This window comes from Melanerpes formicivorus, unplaced genomic scaffold (genome assembly GCF_026170545.1).
Source record: "Melanerpes formicivorus ecotype bairdi unplaced genomic scaffold, bMelFor1.0.p_v2 SCAF_14, whole genome shotgun sequence".
In the NCBI taxonomy this organism is placed as follows: Eukaryota; Metazoa; Chordata; class Aves; order Piciformes; family Picidae; genus Melanerpes; species Melanerpes formicivorus.
In genome coordinates this window covers 11,010,107-11,022,831 of record NW_027142366.1, presented here as the reverse complement: position 1 = coordinate 11,022,831, position 12,725 = coordinate 11,010,107, and the positions used below count along the sequence as shown (strand labels likewise).

The 12,725-nt window shown below is 58.7% G+C and overlaps 1 protein-coding gene across 2 annotated transcripts in view; it reads left to right on the top strand.

Annotated features, from left to right (window-relative positions):
- Positions 1 to 12,725, top strand: part of LOC137445348 (mitochondrial import inner membrane translocase subunit TIM16-like) — a 41,618-nt gene that overhangs the window by 266 nt on the left and 28,627 nt on the right. For both annotated transcript variants that reach the window (XM_068146971.1, XM_068146968.1), the window contains exons 2-7: positions 3,258 to 3,354; positions 3,685 to 3,759; positions 5,263 to 5,333; positions 5,702 to 5,885; positions 7,746 to 7,822; positions 9,004 to 9,054. In XM_068146971.1, the coding sequence (XP_068003072.1) occupies positions 3,258 to 3,354; positions 3,685 to 3,759; positions 5,263 to 5,333; positions 5,702 to 5,885; positions 7,746 to 7,822; positions 9,004 to 9,054 (555 nt within the window). The remainder of the gene's footprint in view (positions 1 to 3,257; positions 3,355 to 3,684; positions 3,760 to 5,262; positions 5,334 to 5,701; positions 5,886 to 7,745; positions 7,823 to 9,003; positions 9,055 to 12,725) is intronic.

Genomic DNA, 12,725 nt, shown 5'->3' with positions numbered 1-12,725 from the left:
TGCGGGGTGGCAGCGTCGCCAGGGCGGCCCCTCCTTGGCACCCGCCGCTTCCCGGTGTTGACAGAGGGTCGGTGCCACGGGGCTGGCGGCAGCCCTCAGGTCTCGTCCGGGGCCGCGAGCTGCCCGGCGCAGCCGGTGCTGTTGACATGCAGTAGGCATCCCTGTGGCGGCAAGGAGCCAAACTGTGCCCCTCCTGCCGTGAGACCCTGGCTGGGCACGGCAGGCACAGGCAGCTGGCTCTAGTTCATGCTGCCCGCCATCCCAACTTGGCTGAGTACCTCACTGGTGCCCAGCCCTCCACAGCAGCACTGGCTTGTCTGTGACAGCTGGGGAGATATGCCCCCGGGCATGAAATGCTGGGCCCTGCTCCCTGCACCCCACTTCCGCAGGCGAAGAGGAAGCACTGAGGCCTTGCAGGACAGTGTTGAGCTCCATCACCCAGCCTGCCAGCTACAGACCTTGGCACTGCCAATGTCAGGCAGGTCTGGTGGGTCTCACCAGGCAGCACAAAGCCATGTGGTGATCAGCTCCAGCCTCTGGCCCACAAATAACCAGCCCTAACCATGCCAAGCATCGTGATCCATCTCGGCACATGGTGCCAACAGCAGGCGGTGCTGCCCTGCTCTTCCCAAGGCTGTAGAGCTTGGCCAGGGCACTCCTCCAGATCTCTGTCCTCTGCAGATCAGGCAGGGCAAGGGCAGGGATACTGGGTCGGAGTGGGTCATGCTGGGTGATCCACATGGGGGAATGTCACCAGGACACATATCCCTTCCAAGGACTCCCCAAGCTGGTCACCCTTCATCCAGCATCTCCACATGAGCAAGGCTGCTGCTGCTCTGACATGGTGGAGGTGGCTGGTGGGATCCTGCCTCAGTGGCTCCCAACCCATGGGGAGCTGGCCCAACTGGAGCAGGGTGCCTGTTGAGGATGGTCCTACATGGGGAAAAAACAGCATGGGCCAGTCATCTAGTGTAGGCTGCTCTGGTTACCAGCTGTGCTGCAGTGGCATGCAATGGCAGGAAGCCATGTGGCCAGACATGGAGAACGCAGGCTGGATGGGTGGTGCTGCTAAGACCTGTTGTGTCATACTGCCTTTGGAAAGTGGGGAGCCCCACAGTCACCAGAATAATACCTCTCAGCCCTTGGATGTCACTGCTCTCCTTCCCTGTAACCTCCCAGCCAAACCTGCCCTATGCTCAAAGACTTCTGCAGACCTGGTAAGCACGCAAAACATCCTCCTGAGCCTCAGCTGTAAGGAGGAGATGTGATGATCCCTGTCATTGTGCCCAGCCTTGAGCATCTCACCACCTCTATGGTGTGCCAAGCTCAGTGTGTCTACAGAGCAGGTGGCATGTCCTCACAGTCTCAGCCAGCCAAGCATTTGGCTGTGAACCTCAGAGTGCAGATGAGTTGCTGCCAACGGCCAGCCCAGGGTGCGAATCTGTGCAGTGTGGGTGCTGGGATGCCCACCGTGGGGGAGGTTATGGCAAGTGTCATGCAGGGATGTCCCTGTCACAACTGCTGGTTCCTGTGTTGAGGAGCAATGTGGGACACCAAAGGATGGTGTGCTCTCACCCTGCCGCGTGGGAAGACATCTGCTCTGCATCTGGCAGCCTGCAGTGGGCTCTGCACACAGGAGGTCGCCCCTCCGAAAGGCATTGCCCACCCAGGCATGAAACAAGTCCCCAGCAAGCAAGGCCACATCACCCAGCTCTGCAGGGCAGGAGGTGGCAGATGGACATCCTGTCTCTAAATCCATCTCAGGTGTCACAGCAGGAAGCACTGCTCCTGTCCCCAGCTGAGCAGGGCAGCTTGTTTACAGAAGCTGAGGCAGACACTTGACCTGGCCGGATCAGGAAGCGTGGGGTAAACATGGAGGATCTCATCTGCAAAGCTTCTCCCCTTCAGGGAGTGTCTGCAGGCCTCTGCTGGCAGAGCCCCCCTGAAAGATTGCAGCTTGCTTTAGGGATGGAGCCAGGATGGTGCTGTAATCTTTACTGGCTGCCCTGGTGTGCTGTGGGCAGGATCCCCTGGGGGCCCCTGGCAGCATGCAGGGATGTTGTGGGGCCAGGATGGACCAGCTCAGCAGTCTCTCTGCCAGACCATGCTACAGGGGTCCTTGTGTGTACCTCTGGAGGCTGGGGGCCAGATGTGGCTGGTGACACCCCTCACTGAGGGACAAGTGTGGGGTGATAGAGGATTGTGGGACCCTTCCCTCTGGCTCTTGCTCATGCTCCAGACCTGTTCCCCATTCCTGCTGCAGCATCTGGCTCACCCACCTGCCGAGCATGGGGAAAAGAGCCAACCCTTCAGCAGGAGAAGGGTTAAGAGGCCTGCCACTGATCAGGCTGCTGTGACAAGGACCAGAGGAAGTGCTGCAGGAACTGCTGCTCTCTGGCAGGCCTCAAAAGGAAGCTGTGCAAGGAGAGGAAACCTGGGGCTCTGTTCTTTCGGGGCTGCACATGCAGCTCCCTTCCCTGCAAAGGGCTCTGCCCTGTTGGTGAGGTCTCCATCACTCCAGACACACACAGCTTGCTGGGATGCTGGTGGCCGTTAATGTGCCACCCTTGCCTTTGCTCAAGGGTTGGACTTGGCCCTGGGTGTGACAGGGAGCTCCTGGTGGCGCTTTGCAGACAGGTGTCTGTATCACCTGGAGCAGGTCCAGCTGACATGGGGTGTCCCAGTGCCCCATGGGTGACTTGGAGTAGTAGTGGGAATGCTGCAAAGGGGAATTTGGGGTTTGGAGCCGTAATGAAGGTCCTTGGCTGTGTGTCCATGTGGGAAGCACACTCCACAGCCTGATGGCCTGCTGCTTTGCTGCCCAAGAGCCTTTGTCCCTTCCCAAATTCCCTGACATCAGTTTATCACAAAGTCCTCTGAGCCCTTCCCACTGCTGTGGGAGAGCCCAGGACTGGGACAGTTTTGGTGAGGGGCAGCACTGGGAGCTGGGATGCTCCTGCTTCTCATACCTGATGGAGATGGCCCAAAGCCCTAGTGAGGGTCTGCACTTCTGTGCAGGGAACACAAACAGCCAAGTTGTCCATGTTATCTCCCAGAGGACAGGGCCCCAAAATGTGCCTCCAGCATGATCCAGCTGGTATCAGCAGTCTCCAGGTAGTGCCACATCCATCAGCACAGGAGCTGAAGGTCTACAGTGATGCTGTGCCAGTGCTTCCTTGCCTCCCCTCCAGCCATGGGGTCAAGCTCCTCCAAAACAGAGGCATCTCCTGATGTGGATTTTTCCCTTTCCAACCCAGGCCTGGATCGGGGGGATCCGAGCAGGCTCCATCACGTCCCATGGGAACCACGTGAAGGCCAGCTGCTGCTGGATTGCCTTCAGTGCCGAGGCAACAGGTGAGGCACAAAGGGTTCACAGAATCTTAGAATGGTTTGGGTTGAAGAGACCTTTAAAGGCCATAGAATCCAACCCCTCTGGAATCAGGAGGGGCTTGGGATGGATTTGTCTGTGTGGGGCTGGGTGGTGGGTCAGCTTCACAGACCCCAGGAGGCACGAAGGCAAGGGAAGGAGGCTCTGAACCTGCCCAAAGTGCGGACAGTCCTGCAGCTCTTACTTTGTTTTGCAAAGCTGGATCCCCCCAAGCTGTGTCCTGCTGGGGGGCTTCCTGGGAACATCATGTAAGTGATGGACAGGTTGATGAACTGCTCTTGTGTCCTCTCCTGCAGGTGTGCTGGGCATTGTGCCGCTGGAGTGTGAGGATAGAGGCAAGAGGACTGTCTCTCAGCTCTGCTGCCACTCAGGTGAGCTGGGTGTCTACTGACCCTGGTCTGGTCGGCCCCAGGGACCATCTCCTGGGGCAGGGTGACCCTGGCAAGTGTCACTGGTGCCAGGGCACAAGCCAGCTGCAGCCACACTGCCCATGTTGGGCTCTGCCAGGCTGGGCTTTTCTCAGGAGCTGACTTGATCCACGTCACTTCCCATCTCGAGCTGCAGCAAGGTCTGGTCATGTAGCTCTTGCTCATACTATTGCCCCAGCACACCCTTCCCATGTTACTCATTGCACACCCAGTACACCCAGTGCCTGGCTGACAGGAGCTGGGGATGGCATCATCACGGGTGTACCCAGCTCCATTGACAGGAGGAACAGGCTGGACTGGTGGCCATGTCACCCTGAGCAGCTCTGGTACAGACAGCGAGGAGGCTGGCGTCATTGCCACTGGCAAAGGAGCTCATGCTGCATGGATGAGGGCCTTGCCTCCTACCTGGGCACACAGACAGAGTGCTGGGGAGCCCAGGGTACCCCTTACCTGGTGTTGGAGCAGCAGTGCCAGCCCAGGGAACACCTGACCACCCATTTCTCCCCAAAATTGCTCCAGAGCAGCAAGGTGGGAACTAGTCCTGGTGTGCAGGGCAGGGGGCAGGATGGCACAGCATGCCCAGCCTGTGCTTCTCCCCCCAGCTGGGTCCCTGCCCTGGGGCTGGGCATGGTGAGCTGGGCACGAGTTGCTACACCGCACTGGCAAGCGAGCCAGTGAGCTGTGCTGCTGCTGTGGGGTGCCGGAGGGGTGCACAGGGAGCCAGCCCAACTTCGAGGGCTGATAATGAGCTTCAGCAGGAGCCCTTTGAAGCAACGCCTCCGGAATGGGGCAGGGATTTTCTCTCCTCCCGGGGCAAAGGCAGCGGAACGAGCTGCTCGCTTCTGCTGCCTCCCGGGCCTGTCTCTCCGCAGCCTCCTGGAAGCGGAAAAGTACACAGTGACCTACTTTCCTGAGCGTGCCAAACGCACCCGTGGGGCTGCTGCGACGGTGCCAGCCCCCTCCCGCGGGGCCCTGCCATCGCAGCCCAGGCAGCCTCCCTGCAGCGCCCTGCCAAGCTGGGGCGGCACAAAGGGACCCTTGTCACCAGCGCGGCCTCGCTCGCTGCCATCTGGGCCGGCGCAGACGCCCTTGTGCTGTTCCTGCTTCTCCCCAGGCCTCCTGGGCACGTGTGAGCTGAGATGGCAGCCAAGCCTGGGTGGTGTTGGGTTAGATGGGGACGCAGCGGTGGGACACCACCCTTCGGCGCTCCCGACCCCGCTGAGCGAGTGCAAAGCCCTGGTGGACATCATGGAGGGGTTCAGGCTCTTGCAGCAAAGCTGAGCTGCTCCAACATGCTTCGGTGGCGATGGATCTGACCCTGGTTGCCTGCTCCTGCCTGCGTGCATGTGTATGAGATGAGGCTGGGGCTGGGTCAGAGCGAACGCGGGGGACATGGTGTCAGCAGGAGCGAGGTGAGGACAAACCTCTCTGCCCTTCTCCTTCCAGATGTGGTGACAGACTTTGACTTCTCACCCTTTGATCAGCTCCTGCTGGCCACAGGTTCTGCTGATGAGATGGTGAGTGCTCGGTGCTGGGTGTCTCAGCAGGGCACCCGGTGTCTCCTGGCATGTCTCCAGGACTCACTGTGGAGCCCAGGGGAGATGGAGCCAGAGCAATGCAAGTAAGAGGAGCTGGGGAGGAGGGTTGCCAGTCTCAGGGAGTGGTGAGGGATGTCCCCAGCTTGTGGGGGCAGGACAGATGGTGTCAGACAGGGATCAGCCCTCTCCCATCTGGGACACCAGCAGCTTTGATCCCACCAAGCTGCAGTGAGGGCTCATTTAGTGTCCTTAGGGACCAAAGCCTGGAGAAACAGCAAGCCCAGCTGGCACCCAGCTGGGTCCAGCTTGCCTGTCTGGGGACTGACCACCTCTCCCTGGGGCTGCAGGTGAAGGTGTGGCGTCTGCCTGAGAGCGGCCAGGACGTGCCCAGCAGCTCGGGGCTGACCCTGGGGCCCTGTGGGGGGCCAGTGGACATGCTGCAGTTCCACCCCACGGCAGATGGTGTCCTGGCCAGCGGCATGGGGAAGAGAGTCACCATCTGGGACCTGGAGCAGCAGCAGCCACTGACAGGTAGGTTGGCCATGCCAACCAGATCCTGCTCATGAGGGGCATCAACACAGCTGAGGGACAGGATCTGTCCAGAAGGAGCTGGACAAGCTGGATAAGTGTTTCCATGTGAATCTCATGAGGTTCAACAGGCCAAGTGCAAGGTCCTGCAGCTGGGTCGGGACAACCCCCAGTATCAGTCCAGGCTGGGAAGGCACTACAGGGGGATCTGGCCAGAATGGATCAATGGGCCAGGGTCAGTTGTGTGAGGTTCAACAAGGCCAAGTGCCAGGTCCTGCACTTGGGTCACAACAGCCCCATGAATGCTACAGGTTTTGGGGGGAGTGACTGGAAACTGCCCAGTAGAAAAGGGTCTGGAGGTGTTGAACAAAAGCAGCTGAAGGTGACCCAACATGTGCATGGTAGACAAGAGGACCACCAACATCCTGCCCTAGATCAGCAATAGTGTGGCCAGCAGGAAGTGATTGTCCCCCTGTACTCAGCACTGGTGAGGCCACACTTTGAGTACTGGGTTCAGTTTTGGATCCCTCTCTCCAAGAAGGACATTGAGGAACTGGAGCTGGTCCAGAGAAGGGCAACAAAACTGGTGAAGGGTCTGGAGAACAGGGCTGGTGAGGAGCAGCTGAGGGAACTGGGGTTGTTAAGTCTGGAGAAAAGGAGGCTGAGGGGAGACTTCATTGCTCTGTACAACTCCTTGAAAGGAGGCTGGAGTGAGACGGGGATTGGTGTCTTCTCCCTAGTATCAGGTGATAGAACAAGAGGAAATGGCCTCAAGTTGCACCAGGAGAGGTTTAGATTGGCTATTAGGAAAAATTACCTTACAGCAAGTGCAGTCAGGCATTGGAGCAGGCTGCCCAGGGAGATGGCAGAGCCACCATCCCTGGGGGTGTTCAAGTACTGTGTGGACAAGGCACTTTCATCTATGTTGTGATGGCCATGGTGGTGTTACATTGATTATGGGGCTCAATGATCCTGGAGAAGTCTGAGAGGAGATCTTATTAATGTTCACAAATATCTGGAGGCTGGGTCAAGAGGAAGGGGCCAAGAGGAAGTCTCTCTTCAGTGGTATCCTGTGGATGAGGGGCAATGGGTACAAACTGGAACACAAGAAGTTCCACCTCAATGTGAGGATAGACTTTAGTGCAAGGATAAACTTTAGTGCAAGGATGGCAGACTCCTGAAACAGGCTCCAGAGAGTTCATGGGGTCTCCCTCTCTAGAGAGATTCCAAACCCTGGATCCTTGGAACCATTTCAGGTCAGGTTATTTGGGGCTCTGAGCAACCTTAGTTGCAGATGTCTGTGCTGACTGCAGTGGGGTTGGACTAAGTGAGCTTTAAAGGTCCCTTCCATCCCAGAGAGGCTGATGATGCTATCCCACCATGCTGGTGGTTGGGCTTAAGTCCAGACCTCAGTGTCACCCAACAGGCAGTATATGGGTGGCTTTTTGGCTCTGGAACTCTGCACTCCCTGGCCTGTGCACTCAGGCTCCTGTGCACTTTCACACAATGGTGTTAAAGGCTCCTGTGGTGCCCAGGGTGTCCCCTGGGGTGACAGGTCCCTCTCCCTCATGTTCCAGTGCATGGGCTGGTAATGACCAGCCTCACCCAGACCTCAGCTAGCTTTACAGGGAGAGGAGGCTGGGTGGCCGCACGGGGGTGTTAAGTGCCCTGTGACGTTCCCAGGGCTCCTGCCCTTGGGATCCAGCAGCACAGGGACGTATGAGCAGAGCAGCATCCTGGTGGGGCCAGGCTGTTTCCCCTGGGAAGCTCTCTGGTGCTCGCGGGTGGCAGAGCGATGGCTCCTGCCTTATCTGCACCAGGGGCCCTGCTTGATGCAGTGCTGAGCCTGCTGTCCTCCCACAGCTCTGGATGCCCACGGGGACCAGCTGCAGAGCCTGGCCTGGAAGCGAGACGGGCACCTGCTTGGTACCTCCTGCAAGGTAAAGTGACTCGCGGCGGCGCCCTTGCAACTGCGCGCCGCAGCCGGGCCGGCTGGTCTCTGCTCTTGCGGGGCACCGTGACCCTGTTAGGGGAAGGGAGGTGCAGAAATGGGGTCGGTGAGCGGTGCCGGGGCTGAGGCTGAAGGCAGCACTAGGTGGCGCCTGCTGCTCGCCGTCGTGGTGCCCAGGGACACGCAAGCACCGGGGCTGCGCCTGCATGGCGGCCGGGCAGGCAGGGGAGGCGAGCGGGCAGGCTCCCAGGTTGAACCAGATGATCCTTGGGGTCCTTTCCAAGCTGGGATTCTGCGATTCTGTGAGGTTGAGCTGGCGCAGCGTGCAGGCTGAGCCAGCCGCTTCCCCTCTGCACGGAGCATGCAGGCGCAGAGAGCTGCCACGCCGTGCCCAGCAGCTGCACAAGCAGGGCTGAGTGCGCAAGCCCAGCTGAGTGTGCAAGCCCAGCTGAGTGTGCAAACCAAGCCTGCAGGCTGGGCGAGCAGTCAGCCCCACTGTGCCAAGGGTAGAGGCTAAACCCCTGAGCTGGTGGAGCCAAGATGGATCATGGGGGCCACCCAAGCATGCAGACCGCGCATGGCACTCAGTGAGCAGTTGGAGCCCACATGGAGCCCTGTACTGAGCAAGCAGGATGAGCACAAAGACCCCGAGCTGTGCCATGGAGTGTGGGTCGGTCCCCAAGCCATTGCACATGTGGGTCTGGCCAGCACAATGTGTGCTCCCCATATAGACCCCTGGCAACAAACTGGCACCAGGGCACCTCTCTGCTGCCTCTGCATCCCAGCCAGCCCATTCCAAGGGGCATCCCATGGCCCATTTGACTGTGAGGTGCCAGGCAGCACACTGGGGAACACTGGCAGTGTGTCATCTGAGGGTCAGGCTCCAGCCCTGGCTCTGCTTTGGAGGCTTCCCCCTTCTCTAGGAGCAGTTTTGAGGCTGTCAGGGCACTGGTGAGGCTGTAGAAGGCCTGGGGGATGGGGGGTTGTTATATGAGGCAGAACCTTGACAATGCTGTGTGGCCATCCATAGGGACAAGCACCGCAGGCAGGAGAGTGTGTGATGGGCAGGAAGAAAGGGGGTGCTGACTCCAGCCTTCTGCATAATGCAGCCTGACATCCTGCTGCCCCCAGGGTCCTTAACCCTCCTCTGTTTTCTTCTTATCTCAACAGGACAAGAAACTGCGGATATTTGACCCCCGAGCCAGCCCAGCTGCCTCCCAGGTACTGCCCCTCCTGGCTGCTCTGGGTGACATGGTACCAGTATCCCTGCCCAAGCAGGATGTCCACTGCCTGCCATGGGGTTGGCTTGGGGCCCCAGATTGTGCCAGCCCTGGCATGGCTTGGGAGAGGCAGTGTGATGGTGGGGGCTGAGGACAGGGGGAGGGGGCAGCCTCCTCCTCAGTCCCAATGGGGTTAGGCGTGGGGGACTTCTGCCCTTCTGCCTGGGCTGGCAAGCTGACAGGCAGCGATCCAGAGTCCTCCAGGCAGTGCTGCCAAGCCCCATAGGGGCTGCTGGGCTCTGTGCCACTCTGCAGGAGCTGGGCAGAAGGCTCTTGGGGACGAGGACCTGGCAAGGGCGAGGGCTGGGTGGCCAGATCCGCACAGCTCAGCAAATAACAGCGATTAGGAAATAAGTCGAGGACTTAAGGCTTGACGTGGAGTTGAAGCAGCCTCTTATTAGAGGTTTCCTGTGGCTTGGGGGCTCGGGCTGCCGCCAGCCCTTCTGCCGAAGGGGCTGGAAGCCTTCAGGAGGGGAAGGATGCAGTGGAGAACAGGGTGAGGTGACTGCAGCCAGCTCTGCCACTCCTTGTGCCTCTCCTGCCACCAGTTCATGTGTGTCCATGGGCCCAGGAAGCTGATGGCCTCTGGTGCCTGGGAGCCACTGCTCTGGTGTCACGCTGCACTGACTCTTCTGCCACCATGGAGCCTGGGTGCTGAGTTCCCATAAGACCCCTGGGTGCTTTTGGTGGGTACAAGCAGTGCCATGGCCCTTGGGACAGCCTTGTAAATACATCACCGCAGTATACAGCTACAAAGCTATAACAGGTTGCCCAGGGATGTGGTTGAGTCCCCATCCCCAGAGACATTCAAGATCAGACTTAGTGTGGCCCTGAACAGCCTGATCTAGTTGGAGGGGGGTGGGACAAGATGACCTTGGAGGGTCTTTTCCAACCCAAGGCAACATGTGAATCAATAAACATAGTGATTCCATGTGTGAGCGAGCCAGGACAAAGAGCTCCCAGCCCTCAAGTAGCCCCTGTGATGCTCTCCTGCTCTGGGTGCTGCCTGATGTGGCTGGGAGGTGCCAGCATCTGCTCCCAAACCCATCCTGCACCTATGCCCCCTCCTCGCCCACCCCTCGCCCCCCTCCACGCCAGACCTGCTGGCTTGTGCTGCGGCATTTCGATGAAGCCGTGAGCGCGATGGGCTTGAGCCAAGTCTCCTGGGGAGGGGTGGACTCTGTCTCGCTGAGCTCTTAAAAATAACGTGTGAGTGATGGTGGCTGTTCAAAGCAGGCAGCTCGCTTCCCTCCGCTGCCGTCTGATCCAGCCCGGAGCTGGCGCTCAGGCTTTGCCAAGAGAAATATGCACCTCAGAGCGCTGCCGCGCCGCAGCCCTCACCCCGGCCAGCCGAGAGCTGATGAAGATGTTTAGTCTTGAAGTACTGGGCTGAAGGAGAAAACGTTAAAAAGCCATAAATCCTCTGGAAGCTTGCACTGGGTTTGCTCAGCCAAGAGGAATAATGCTCCGGTGTTCTGCTTTCTCTGTCCCCCTCCCGGTTGCCGGCGGGGTGGGTTCTCTGGAGAGGCTCCTTCTCCCCCGGGGCAGCATGGGGAGGGAAGTGGGCGATGCCAGGCTGGCGTGTGGTGCCAGCACCTCGCGAGCTGCCTGCTTTGAAGTCACCTTTTATTCGCACAGAGGTGTGATGGCTTTTCCAGCCGGGCTGGCCCCTGCGGCGCCAAGGGCTGGGTTTCCGCTGCATCAGTCGAAGGGCTCAGGCTCAGCACCAGCTCCTCCTGATCCCTTTGCAGCACACGGTGCTGGAGCCAGCCCCAGCAGAGGGCTGATCCTCTTAATTTGCCAAACCTGCCTCGTTAAACCGTTCTTTCTATTAGCATAGGCAGAGAGGGATGAAAAAGAACTAAAATGAGAGCCTTGGGGAGGAGGGATTGGTGCTGTGATTCCTGGAGCTGCCCTGGGACCTAACAGATGCCCCATGTGCAGGGCTGGGGTCTGAGTATGGATGGTGAGGAGGGTGGCGACCAGCCTGCCCACACCCCGTGGCCGTGCCCCTGTGGAGGCTGGACCCCCTCCATTCCTGGCTCTGTGTCCATGGCAGCTATTTTGAGCATGTCCCCGCAGTGGGCAGGAGCATGTGACGCAGTGACAGTGGCATGGCTGCGGTCTGGCTGACCCTGCAGGGTGCCCACTGCATATCCAAGGCCATGATTTCCTTTGGGAGAGCAGTGGCCTCATACTTCTGGACCACCAACCCCTCATTGCTGCCTCTGGGCTGGAGCAGGGACTTGCAAGAGCAGCAGCCCCTTTGCAAGCATCAGGGTTGTGCTTGCATCCCACTGCTGCTCAGTGCCCCGAAACTGGCAGTAGATGTGTCAGAGCCACCCCTTTGCTGCTGCAGGTCCTGCTGTACCTCCCCTGCTGGGCTAAGCCTGGATCCCAGAACTGCTGTTCTTCTGGAGAGGTCCCATGAATCTCATCCTCCACCTCATCTACACCCAAGGCCACTCTGCCCCGGCTGCAGCCGGCTCTCCCCTCCCACGGGTGCTGGTGGTCACCCTCCTTGCCTTGACCCTCTGGCTGGAAGCAAGTCACATCCTGTTCCTATGGCCCCAGCCCCACCAGGGCTCAGTGCTTCACTGCTTCCATCCTCACCCACCCTGTAGTGCAAACCCCATGAAATGTCCCCATGTCCCTCCAAAATGTGTCTTTGGGGTGCTGCATGCACCAGCATTGGGGAACAGGGGTCAGAGCACCATGAGGGTGCATCTGTGCCTGCAGCCCAGAAGCAGTCATGTCCTGATCTACATCTCCAGCAGCATGGGCAGCAGGGAGAGGGTTCTGCCCTTCTGCTCTGCTGACAACCCCACCTGCAGTGCTGGGGCCACCTCTACAGTCCTTAGCACAGCAGAGACAGGGACCTGTTGGACTGGGGCCACAGCAGTGGTGGAAGGGTGGAAGCCCTCTGCTATAAGGCTGAGAGAGTTGGGTGTGTTCAGCCTGGAAAAGAGAAGGCTCCAGGGAGATGTGCTGTTGGCCTTTCAGTCCTTTTCAGGGGCTGTTGTGACAGGACAAGGGGTGATGGGTTTGAACTAAAAGAGGGAGATCCAGACTGGAGAGAAGGAAGAGTATTTTAATGTTGAGGGTGGTGACACCCTGTCCCAGGTTGCCCAGAAAGATGATAGATGCCCCATTCCTGGAACCATTCCAGGTCAGATTGTTCTGGGCTCTGAGCAGCTTGCTCTAGTTGTAGATGTCCCTGCTCACTTCAGGCAGGTTGGATGAGATGGTCTTTAAAGGCCCCTTCCAACCCAAACCAGTCCAGTTATATATATATATATATATATATATATATATAAAAAACACTATACTATCAGCTATACATCAGCTGATGCCCTATGTGGGTCACCAGAACCAGTGCAGGACACAGCAAGTTGTATATGACAAGGGGCACTAAGTTGGCATCTCTGCTTGCCTGCTCCCCTGGCCATCTTCTCCTGTGGGTCAGGGAAGCCCTGGGTCCCTGGGGCTGGTGGGGGCAAGATGGACAAGGAGTAATGGCTTCAAACTGGAAGAAGTTGGATTTAGATTAGACATTAGGAAGAAACGCTTCCCCATGAGGGTGGTGAGGCACTGGAACAGGTCACCCAGAGA